The following is a 12223-nucleotide window of genomic DNA, read 5'->3' on the forward strand; positions in this document are numbered from 1 at the left end:
AGTTAGATAGTAGGTTTTTTTAAAAGGTTATTTAAAGGCCAAAAGTTCTATGGAAGGTACAACCCCTTAACAGTCAGACCTGAATGACATCATTCTATTCAGTGTACACTGTAAAAGAGGGAAAATAAAAAGGAATATAGCTTCTGTCAGCTTTACAACTGAAAATACTTCAGAATTTTCCACAACACAGCAACAAGTGGTTTAGAACAAAGGTCAGGGTTTGTGAGTAAACTATTAGCAACCACGTGAGACTGTTATGTTTGATGTAAAGTGCAAAGATATCCAAAACAACAGTTGAGGGTATAAAATGTTGCTGCCAATATAACATTGGCAGAAATTGATGCAGTGATTACAGAAGTTTCACTTTATTTTGCAATGCTCTCCTAATTTCAATTTAATCTAATTGATAAAAGTAAAAAAGACCAGAAGCCTACCATTAAATAGATTAATACCTTAGTTAAAAGAGCAGGGAGAGTTTGGTACAAACATATATGTTTGTAGGATGACAACTCATACAATTTTATAATTAACTCAATTTGCTTAAACAGCCCTAATTAATATAATGGTTTTCCATAACTGTCTTATGAATATATCCAAGTATTATGAAAATCTGAGCAAACACAAATGAAATATATAAAGCTGTTTTCCAAGACCGCTCTTTACAAAGTAGCAAAGCGTAATAAAATGGAAATTCAAGAATATGCAAAAGCCTGATGCAGTGAGATATCAATAAATCAAGACGCAAAAAAAGTGAAATGACTAAATATTAAAGTACTTATGGGCTACACAGAGAATTACACTACTTGATCCATTGTCATCATTAAATGCGGTACTGTAACTTGGTTATAACATAAGATAAAACAATCATAGAAATGCCAAATAAATAGTTCATACATTTGGAATCTTACCTTGATTAGGATATAAAAGCTAAATATGATAGATGGGTTTCCATGGTCACATTTTCACTGTTTCAACATACACCAGTAATATTGCTAGAATTCACACACCCATTAGTAATTTTGTTTGAATTGCTGTTCAGTGAGTAAAAGGGCATAGGTCATTTCAGGTGCTTTTCCTGTCTTTTCAATGATTGAGAGTTAATACATTCACCTGAAGACAGCAGCATTTGAAAATGCTGGAGGTAATTAACATAACAAAAGAATTTCCCTCTGGAAAAAAATATGGTGGTCCAGTGATTTCCACTAACCAAATTTCCACATAACATTACATTCCATACATTGCAATGGGTTAATATTTAAGCAATCAGACCCTTGACCATCACCAGTAGATAAATGCAGCCCTGATGACATATCCAATTTATATAAACCAGGAAGGTTGCATATTCAAAGCTTAGTCTGTGCTGGATTAGTCAATCTCAGTCAGGACAGTGGTACAGGGGACATTATTGACCTCTATATCCTCGAGCATGGGGATGGGGATACGAAGAGAGAGACAAGGTTCCTTTGCTAGATCACTCTCCAGAATTGATCCTTACAGTGTTCATGTGATTCGTGGATGCCAGAGAAAAGAACTGGGCTCAGTTACGAAGGAATAACATGTTGATGCTTACAGTCATGCATGATTAATGGCCCCCTTGGGCAGGAGAACATTGTGCCTGTGAGAATATATCCCAGGATGTATCATCACCTTCAGAAAAGGATGTGGAACAGTTAGAGAAGAAAAATAATTAAAAATAGGGAAGATTATGTCTGACTGCTCTGTATAGCAAAATCAAAAATGTTTTATAAAATAAAATGCTTTATAAATTTAGAACCTTGCTGCACAACGCATAGCCAAAGTCTTCCCTGATCATCTTGAAGCAAGACTTGAGTTTTAGGTCTGCTTCTGTAAATTTTAAGTTAAAATTGGAACAAAACAGCTACTGTACAATAAAATACAGTAGGTGGTTCAATCAGTAACATATGCAAGATGCCAAAGACAAAAATAAAAGGTGTCTGAGCTAGTTGCATAAATTCTACATAAGTGATGAAAAGCATCCTGAGAGGTTGGAAATTGGGGTTAACAAAATGTCTAACATAGGGCTATTTGTAAAGGCTTAATGATAACAGGCAGCGCTTAAAAGAAAATGCACAATTTCCATATATACTAACCACCTCAATTTTCAAAGTAAAATTACTCAATAAAAATCCATCGAGCACCAATATATTATCTGAAGCATGGAACCATCAAGTCCTTAATAGTTAAAAGCAAATTAAATACTGTATCATCATCTACATTTCAAGTTACTCTTTCTAGTTAACTATTAATACCAGCCTTCATTGTTTAAGAAGCAGCAAAATGACATATTCCGTGCATCAAGTAAACATTTGGCAGAGCTACTTCAAAGCACAGCAAAGTTGAAGATGATAATTTCTTTTCAATAATTCTAGATCTTGTAGGGTTACTTTTACTGGGGCAATCTCGAGCACAAAAACTTTCTACATTTGTATGTGTTTTTTTTTTTAAAATATCAGCTTGCCCTGCTGAAGCCCAGAAATCACCTTAAGCTTTGGTCAATAAGGTAAGAATTGCAGGAATTTTCTTCTCCATCAGATTACCCCAGCAAATTGTCAGCTTGATTTAACGGCTAGTGTTCACATCAGATCTAATTAAAGTTGCAGCAGTTCAAATAGCTGATGCTTCTGCCTTCACCAGGCAAAGGAGATGCTACATTATTGACCAGCGTGTGCTGTTTCGCCTCTCCAATCAACTGACATGCAAGGTCAAGGAAGAGTTTTTCAACATTGTCTGACTCTTTTGCTGATGTTTCCAGGTAATGCATATTCTGAGATTCTGAGAATTCTTCAGCCCTTTCTCTGGATACTTCTCGTTTCTCTACTAAATCAATCTTGTTGCCTGTGAAAAGGGAAAGAGGTATAATTTAGAACATAGTTACATGACCAAGTATCATTGCTATTGCCTCAGCCTTGGCACAATGATAGTACTTCTGCCTCTCATTCAGAAGGTTGTGGGTTCCAAGAGACTTGAACACAGAGGCCTGAATTTTGTGGTCAACAGTGATACAATGGCAATCGCTGCTGACCTTGAAGAAAGCTGCCCCCAAAGGTTGTGATCTCTGTGCTGTAGATTTCACCTTTCCTAACATTAATTTGAATCTGACACCAAGTCAAGGGGCTCTCCAGACATTCAGCAATGGTGATGTCATCAAGCAGGGTAGCAGCCAATCGCATTGAAGAATTCTCAGAGACAGCAAACCAGGAAGGAAAATACACTGATTATCTTCACTTTTTATAAATCTTAGAGTAAAAAGATTGAGACATACACATTAGAAGCTGAAGTCTCAAACTTAAAAAAGATAATTTGTTATATTAAGAAAATTATGAAATCGTAATGGAAAAAATTGACATTACACAAATATAAATTAGTTTTCCAAGACCAGAGAGGTTCTTCAAAAGTAGTTATGACTTAGTACACTGTTAAAAACCTAGTTACACCTCATTAGCAAAGTATAACTTTTTTGTGGGTTTTAACAGTCTTTTTCTTTTGGGCCTCCTTATCTCGAGAGACAATGGATACGCGCCTGGAGGTGGTCAGTGGTTTGTGAAGCAGCGCCTGGAGTGGCTATAAAGGCCAATTCTGGAGTGACAGGCTCTTCCACAGGTGCTGCAGAGAAATTTGTTTGTTGGGGCTGTTGCACAGTTGGCTCTCCCCTTGCTTTTAACAGTAATAATAGCATAAAAGCGGAAGTTCTCACCAGTTTAGTGATTTCAAAGGATTGCCATCTATGGGGACTTCAAAAGTGCACCTTGTGGAGCAGCAGGAAATCACTCATAGCAACTAGATTTCTGCATCTAACTGGACACCAGAAGTTTCTGTCAGTTTCACAGGGCAATGACAGTGAATGCAGATTTACCATCAGTATAACCCCAAAGTTTGTGCCACTATCTAGCCTGAAAAGTCAGTGCAGTATTTAAACTTAATGCATCTGTCCTCTCAGATGGATGTAAAAGATCCCATGGCACTATTTGAAGAGGAGCAGGGGAGTTCTCCAAATATCTTGGTCAACATTTTTTGCCCCTCAAATGAATCCCAATGGAGAATTTAATAATTTATTTAGTTGCTGTTTGTGGTACTGAGCTGTGCACAAAGTACCACAAACAACATTGTCTATTTACCTACATTACAACAGTAATTATACTTCAAAAGTACTGCACTGGTTGTGAAGTACTTTGAAGCACAGTGGAAAGTGCTATATGAATCCAAATAATTTATTTTCTTCAGATAAAGTGGATTATAACAAAAAAAAGCCATTTCTAATGGGAAAGAAAATAAAAGCAAAATTAGCTAAAGACAGTCCAGATGAACATTTTTAACCTAGGCAGGTAAATATGCTTCAAAAATCTTGATGATTTTGATTGGATATTATTCTATGGAATTAATTCCCATTCTCCCACCCCTGCTTGAGTTCAAGTCAGGCAGATCTGAAGTGCACTTTGCCTGAAGGGACTGGATCCTACCTATATTTGTGGATTGAGGGCATGTAACAGCCCTATGTTCCCTAGCGCAGGAATGCTCTTTAAAAGGGCTTGTACTCAAAAGTAAGGGAGGCAACTATAATAGCTGCCTAGATTGGTCATGGCAGATGGCATCAAGACATTTTGGCTGCTATCCAAATACAGACCTCATGCCCTGATAATCATCCTCCTATCTCTGAGTGTCCTTCTGGAGCCTCCAGAGGTTTGCTGCCAGCTCCTTCTCAGAAAATTTGGTCTAAGGAGCCAGGGCACTAAGGCCCACTTGCTGTGCATGCCATTGCATTTGGGTCAGGACCCAGGAACAGGAAGCGGAAGGTGTAATGACATCATTACAAACTCATTACCAAAGGCTTCTGCCTACCTTGGGTCAACCCTAGGAAATGTGCATGAATCCAGTGTTAACAGGCCTGTGCACCTCTTTCCTCTGGTCTGAGATCAGGAAATACTACTACGCCCAACTGCAATGTGCAGGAAAATTGGCCTCCATTACAATTCACTGCACTGGTTAGAAAACATTGATCAACTCATTTCATTCAAACCTTCCTCCATGGCCTACGCTATAAAGATACTGTCCAGAGTAATATTAAGCAAGGCAGACAAAACTTTGATGGTCAATACCTGGTCTTTTTCTTATCCAGGGCAATTCCTGCTGCAATTAGCCTCAACACATCCAGGTTAGAAAAAGGAACTTTTTTTTTTCAAAGCTTCCACCTCTGAAGTAACTCCTGCTGGAATGTATTGTGTGTGACTATCATGCCCTATTCATAACTTTAAACATGGACCGTATTCAGCATAGAATCTTCTGGAAGGAACTGAATTTTCCTTTTTTTAAAAAAAAAATATAAAATGAACTACAATGGACTTTAAAAAGCTAGATAAGATGGCTTTTTAAAAAATTCTTTCATGGGTTGTGGGCGTTGCTGAGAGTTGTTGCCCATCCCCAATTGTCCTCAAGGTGATGAGCTGCCTTCTTGATCCGCTGCAGTGCATCTAGTGCGGGTACACCCACAATGCTGTTAGAGAGGGAGTTCCAAAATTTTGAAGGAGCGGGGATATATTTCCAAGTCAGGATGGCATGTGACTTGAAGGGAAACTTGCAGGTGGTGGGGTTCCCATGCATCTTCTATCCTTGTTCATCTGGGTGCAAGAGGTCATGGGTTTGGAAGGTGGTGTCGAAGGAGTGAGTTGCTGCAGTGCATCTTGTAGATGGCACACACTGCTGCCACTGTGCGTCGATGGTGGAGGGAGTGAATATTTAAGGATTGACGGTGTCCCGATCAAGCGGGCTGCTTTGTCCTGGATTATGTCGAGCTTCCCAAGTGTTGTTGGAGCCACACTCATCCAGGCAAGTGGAGTATTCCATCACACTCCTGACTTGTAGATGGCGGACAGGCTATGGGGAGTCAGGAAGTGGGTTATTCGCTGTAGAATTCCCAGCCGCTGACATGCTCTTGTAGCCATAGTATTTATGTGGCTGCTTCAGTTCAATTTCTGGTCAATGTTAACTCTCAGGATGTTAATAGTGGGGGATTCAGTGATGGTAATGTCATTGAATGTCAAGGAGAGATGGTTAGATTCTCTCTTATTGGAGATCATCATTGCCTGGCACTTGTGTGGTGTGAACGTTACTTGCCACTTATCAGCCCAAGCCTGAATGTTACGAGCATATGAATTCGAAGTAGGAGTAGGCCATTTGGCCCCTCGAGCCTGCTCCGCCATTCAATAAGATAATGGCTGATCTGACTGTAACCTCAACTCCACATACCGACCTATCCCTGATAACCTTTCATCCCCTTGCTTATCAAGGATCTATCTACCTCTGTCTTAAAAATATTCAAAGACTTTGCTTCCACTGCCTTGAGGAAGAGAGTTCCAAAGACTCACAATCCACTGAGAGAAAAAAATTTCTCCTCATCTCTGTCTTAAATGGGCGCCCCCTTATTATTAAATAATGACTCCTAGATCTAGATTCTCCCACAAGGGGAAACACCCTTTCCACATCCACCATGTCAAGTCCCCTCACCATCTATATGTTTCAATCAAGTTGCCTCTTACTCTTCTAAACTCCAGAAGATACAAGCCTAGCCTGTCCAACCTTTCCTGATAAGACAACCTGCCCATTCCAGGTATTGTCTAGGTCTTGCTGCATATGAACATGGACTGCTTCCGTATCAGAGTTGTCGAGGGTCAGGTGACTTTTGCAATTTCAGCCCAGACTCTGAAGTATCTCAAGGCTCCGGAAAGTTCCTAATTGAATAGTCTGCATTTTCTGACAACGCAACCACTAGATGACGCAGTACTTGCACATGCGCAAATGCAGCCTCATGCACTGAAACGTCACAGTCTGCGATATTTTTGGCAGCTGCCAGTAGTAAATATGGCGCTGCTCAATTTATCACAAAAACAAATGAAACCTAAATGCCCACAGAGGCTGTGATCACCGCCTCCATCCCACCCCCAACAGTACCCTGCTCCCTCCTGCCATCGTGCTTCTCTTCGCCGCTGCCTCCTGCACCTGTCTGCTTGCCACTCTTTCCACGCCTTGCCATTTCTCTCCCCTTAGCCACTCGCACTCCGCTTCACCTCCAACTCTCCCCCACCCCCACCTGGGGGCCACCTGCACCCGGCCTCACCACTTAATCCCCTCTGCTCTGTCTCTGCTCCCCACTCCCTCCCGCTTCTGCTCCCCACTCCATCCCACTCGCAGGCACCCTGCTTATCTGCTCTCTCTCTCTTCCCCCCCCCCCCCACCCCACCCCCCCTTGCTGTGGGGGGGGGGGGGGGGGACAAAAAGAGTTAGCATTCCAGGTTGACTGTTAAGATAGCAGAATCCACAAAACACAGCATTGTGTTGGCATAAACACATTGGCATGTGTTTATCACGTGTGCGTGCTAGCGTGGGTGCGTCTTATATCCTTAGGCGTTAACCGTATTACAGTTTAAGTATAAGGTTTAATACATTTTACGTTGTTATTTTAAACCTGAGAAAGCCTGTTTGTGCTGGTTTCTTTGTCTGAGAATTGGAAAGCTGTGAACAAGGATTCACCAAAAGGGGGAGCTCAAAACACTGTTTAAAAATAAAACCAGGTGAAGACAGCAAAAGACCCTAGACGCCTTCCTCACCTGGTCATAACAGAATTTGGGTGCTAGCGTCCAGGATTTTACCCACAGACGAACGAGTGAAATTGGAAGTGGGAAGCCAAATTGTTCCCAAACAAAAAGAGCAAAATATTAATATAAAATAAAAACAAGAAATGCTAGAACCACTCAGCAGGTCTGGCAGCATCTGTGGAAAGAGAAGCAGAGTTAACGTTTCGGGTCAGTGACCCTTCTTCGGAACTGACAAATATTAAAAATGTCACAGGTTATAAGCAAGTGAGGTGGGGGTGGGCAAGAGATAACAAAGGAGAAGGTGCAGATTGGACAAGGCCACATAGCTGACCTAAAGGTCATGGAGCAAAAGCAAACAATATGTTAATGGTGTGTTGAAAGACAAAGCATTAGTACAGAATAGGTGTTAACGGACTGAACATTGAACAGCAGCAAGTGCAAACATGAAAAAAAAAAGTGGGTAAGCAAACTGAACAAATTAAGATGAAATGAAATAAATGCAAAAAAAAAAGGTTGTAAAAAATGTAAAAAATAAGAAAAAATAACTAAAAATGAAAGTAAAATGGGGGGCTGTCATGCTCTGAAATTATTGAACTCAATGTTCAGTCCGGCAGACTGTCGTGTGCCTAATCGGTAGATGAGATGCTGTTTCTCGAGCTTGCGTTGATGTTCACTGGAACACTGCAGCAATCCCAGGACAGAGATGTGAGCATGAGAGCAGGGGGGGGGGGGGGGGGGGGGAAAGTGTTGAAATGGCAAGCAACCAGAAGCTCAGGGTCCTGCTTGCGGACCGAGCGGAGGCATTCCGCAAAACAGTCACAAAATATTAATACTGGTTTTCTTGTGGCTGTGTGTGATTGAATACTAACATGTCTGCAACTGAAGCGAGTAGCTCTCCAAGTCAGGATGAAGTAACTCGGGATAAGTTAAAAACACTTGTCTATGGAGGAGTTGAGGAAAATGGCTGAGCAGTGTGGTATCAGTGAACGTGGCAAGGCTAGGAAGTCTGAACACCTAAGGCTAGTGGCCAACCATTTTTCCCTTGTATCTGAAGATGCAGAAGCACTGTTAGAAGCAGACCCAGGCAGGGTACTGCTAGAAAAGTTACAATTGGAAAAAAGGAAACTTGAATTAGAGGACAAAGAGACAGGAGGTGTGGGGGGGTGGGGGGTGGTGGTGCAGGGGAGCCGAGAGACCGAGAGACAGAAAAATAATCCAAAGAGGGAGAGCTGACGCACCTTGACTTAACTAGGGAGTGACAGAGTAAACCTAGTAAAAGCATGGCCAATATGGAGGAGTACAATTCAGGGCTGGATACAAGATTGCTAAAACCCGCTCAATTAATTCAAAAATTCAATGAGGCAGATGTGGCAGCGTTTTTTGTTTCCTTTGAGAAACTGGAAAGGCAGCTAAAAGAGAGAACCTCTCCTAATCACGATCACAAATCCGAAAAGGACAAAGGGTGGGAAGGTGATATGCGCCCAAGCAGTCCTGGAAGAGAAGAGAAAGGAAAGCAGGAGACACAGGGGCCCTCCTCCAGCCAAAAAGGAAGGTGCTGTGAGCAACAGTGAGATCAGAGAATGTGTGTTTCCATTGTAATAAAGCAGGGCATTTAAAAGCTGACTGCTGGAAACTAAAGGGGAAACCGGTAGGGTTAATCAGGGCACACCCGCTCAGTGAAGACAAGGCCCTGATGGAAAACACCGAACAAGCTGTGGCTTTAACTGTAGTAAGAGTGTAAGCCAGGAAGTTTACTATGGTCAGTGCAGGAAACGTTAATCGGATTCCTGAAGATTATCAAGATTTTATATTTGAAGGGGCTGTAACCCCAGAACCCTCAAGTGGGGCAAACAAGCCCATAGTAATTCTCAGGGACACAGGGGCGACTAGATCCCTTTTACTGGCAAAAGGCCTGACCTTTCCCCCAGAGAGTGCAGTGAACACCAAAATGGTGGGGAATGGTATTGGAGGGCAGTGTATGCCTGCACTTGTACACCGGGTGCACCAGGAGTACGACCTAGTTTCCGGACTGATGACCTTAAGGATTGTCCATAGTTTGCCTGTGGACGGGGTTGACCTGCTCCTTGCTAATGATCTGGTGGGGGTGAAGGTGGTAGCCCCCGAGTAATGAAAGAAAGACAACAGGAGGTCAGAGAGACAGGGCAATGGCAGGAGACGGTCCCCTGCAGAGTCCCTGAATGTGTAGTGGATCAGGCGATGATCAAACCAGCCCTCCGAGGAGACTGCATTGGTACTGCAGGTAAATGACCATGAGGTCTGCCTGTCCGAGACTTTCTTTGGAAGGTTAGGGAATGAATTAAATGGATTTTTCCTAGCTGAGGCCCAATGAGGAGACCCAGTATTGCGAGAGTTAGCACAGGATGCCCAATCTGAAAGTGAAGCAGACAGAGTCCCTGACTACTACTATTTAAAGAATGAGGTACTAATGAGGAAATGGAGTTCTCCTCACAGACCTGAGAGCAAGGAGTGGACAGTAGTTTACCAGTTAATGGTGCCACAGAGGTACCAGAGAAAAATATTAAGAAGGGCCCATGAGACTAGAGTGGCTGTACAAGCCAGTATACGAAAGACCAAAGCCCGCATAAGACAGCAGTTTCACTGGCCAAAAATCCTCAAAGATGTGGAGGAGTACAACAAGAGTTGCCACATGTGCCAGGTTGAGGGGAAACCCCAACCTACAGTGAAACTTGCACCCCCAAGTCCTGTACCGATGTTAGGAGGACCCTCAAGCGGAGGGCTGGTGAACTGTAAGGGACCCCGCCAAGAACAAAAAGGTGGACAGGCAGGCACATGGCTGGCAAAAGTTGAGAGAGAGAAGAGGAAAAAGTGACCAACAGGGCAGGTTAAAAGGAAGTCTGGGAAGAATCCCAGATGAAAACCCCTACTGTCCAGTCAACCAACCCCGAAAAATTTGAAAAGTTAGATCCTACATCCTATGTGAATGCAGATTCGAGAGGCACCCCACCAGAGTTGCTAACAGCATTTACAGGAACTTGCAGAGACAAAGAAACACCTCAAGGGGGCACAGAAACCATAAGGGTGATGCCTCACCTATCAAAGAGTCACAGGAGAGTGCAGCCAAATCTGCACAAATACCTGCAGGGAGGTGTGTCCCAGAGAACAAAGGGGAGAGTAACAACGACTCCTCCCCCACAGTCAGAGGAAAAGGGAACCACCCATCCCCTGAAGTCAAAAGTCTTTGCAAAGCAGCCCTGGCACCCAGAGCAGACCATTTTTAATAAGCTTGAAGATTGGTGAATGAATGGAAATGAATGAGAAATGCATGGTTTTTCTTTCTGTATCTTACATTTCTCGCAAACTCTAATGAAATGCGCCATTTTTCTTCAAATCGCATTTCAATCTCCTGGGTGTGGAGGTGTCAGTCAAGCCCCCCCATCCAACAAGACTGAGGCACACATTATTTCACCACATGAACATTAAAATTTAAAATTGCAAGCCCCTGACTGGAAAGACATTTGCATGGGAAAAGACAGTATAGGAACAAGGGACAAAGGGCCATGCCCTGACTTATTCACCAAAATAGACTTTTGATTATCAGATGTTGAAGGTGTGGGGGGAGCTAGCATTCCAGGTCGACTGCTAAGATAGAAGAATCCAAAAACACAAAAGAAGTGGTCAGACCAGTTTTAGTCACATGACTAGCTGGCTGTTGAGATTTTAAACGTTCAGCAAGGGATTTGAACTAAGAAACCTCCTGGCTCCTGGTTGAGAAGACCTCTCTCCTGTCTGCCTGCTCATCTCTCAGGGAACTGAATCTTGTGAAGACAAGTGACCCTCAGAGAGAAAAGTCTCCTACAGTGAACACAGTTTAAGAATACTGGCCCCAACGAAAAGCAAGACTACCTACAATCAAGTGAGCTCAAAGCACAGTAAACAAGAAACTCTTCTGAAATTGCCTCAAACCCCCTCTCTACTATATTTTCCTCTCCTCTTTTCTGTCCCTATTTAAGGTTTAATAAATTTCCCGTTTCTTCTTTAAACCCGAGAAAGCCTATTTGTGCTGGTTTCTTTGTCTTATAATTGGAAAGCTGTGAAAAAGGATTCACCAAAAAGGGGGAGCTCAAAACACTTACAATAAGACCAGGTAAAGACAGCAAAAGACCCTAGATACATTTCTCACCTGGTCGTAACAGCTCGTTATCTGTAAAAGTGCACTATCCTCTTTTTAATGGCTTTCTTTTTTGAGACAGAGAGACAGAGAGAGACAGAGAGAGAGAGACAGAGAGAGAGAGACAGAGAGAGAGAGACAGAGAGAGAGAGACAGAGAGAGAGAGACAGAGAGAGAGAGACAGAGAGAGAGAGACAGAGAGAGAGAGACAGAGAGAGAGAGACAGAGAGAGACAGAGAGAGACAGAGAGAGACAGAGAGAGACAGAGAGAGACAGAGAGAGACAGAGAGAGACAGAGAGAGACAGAGAGAGACAGAGAGAGACAGAGAGAGACAGAGAGAGACAGAGAGACAGAGAGAGAGAGAGAGACAGAGACAGAGACAGAGACAGAGAGACAGAGAGAGAGAGAGAGAGACAGACAGAGAGAGAGAGACAGAGAGAGAGAGACAGAGAGAGAGAGACAGAA

At 42.6% G+C, this 12223-nt stretch overlaps 1 protein-coding gene across 1 annotated transcript in view; it reads right to left on the reverse strand.

Moving 5' to 3' along the window:
* Nucleotides 1–746: 746 nt before the first annotated feature.
* LOC137371394 (ras-related protein Rab-30-like) overlaps nucleotides 747–12223 on the reverse strand; it is a 76535-nt gene continuing 65058 nt past the window's right edge. The window contains 1 exon segment of the mRNA XM_068033919.1: nucleotides 747–2856. Within this exon segment, the coding sequence (XP_067890020.1) occupies nucleotides 2606–2856 (251 nt within the window). The 3' untranslated portion in view covers nucleotides 747–2605.

Source organism: Heterodontus francisci, chromosome 6 (genome assembly GCF_036365525.1).
Source record: "Heterodontus francisci isolate sHetFra1 chromosome 6, sHetFra1.hap1, whole genome shotgun sequence".
Classification (NCBI taxonomy): Eukaryota; Metazoa; Chordata; class Chondrichthyes; order Heterodontiformes; family Heterodontidae; genus Heterodontus; species Heterodontus francisci.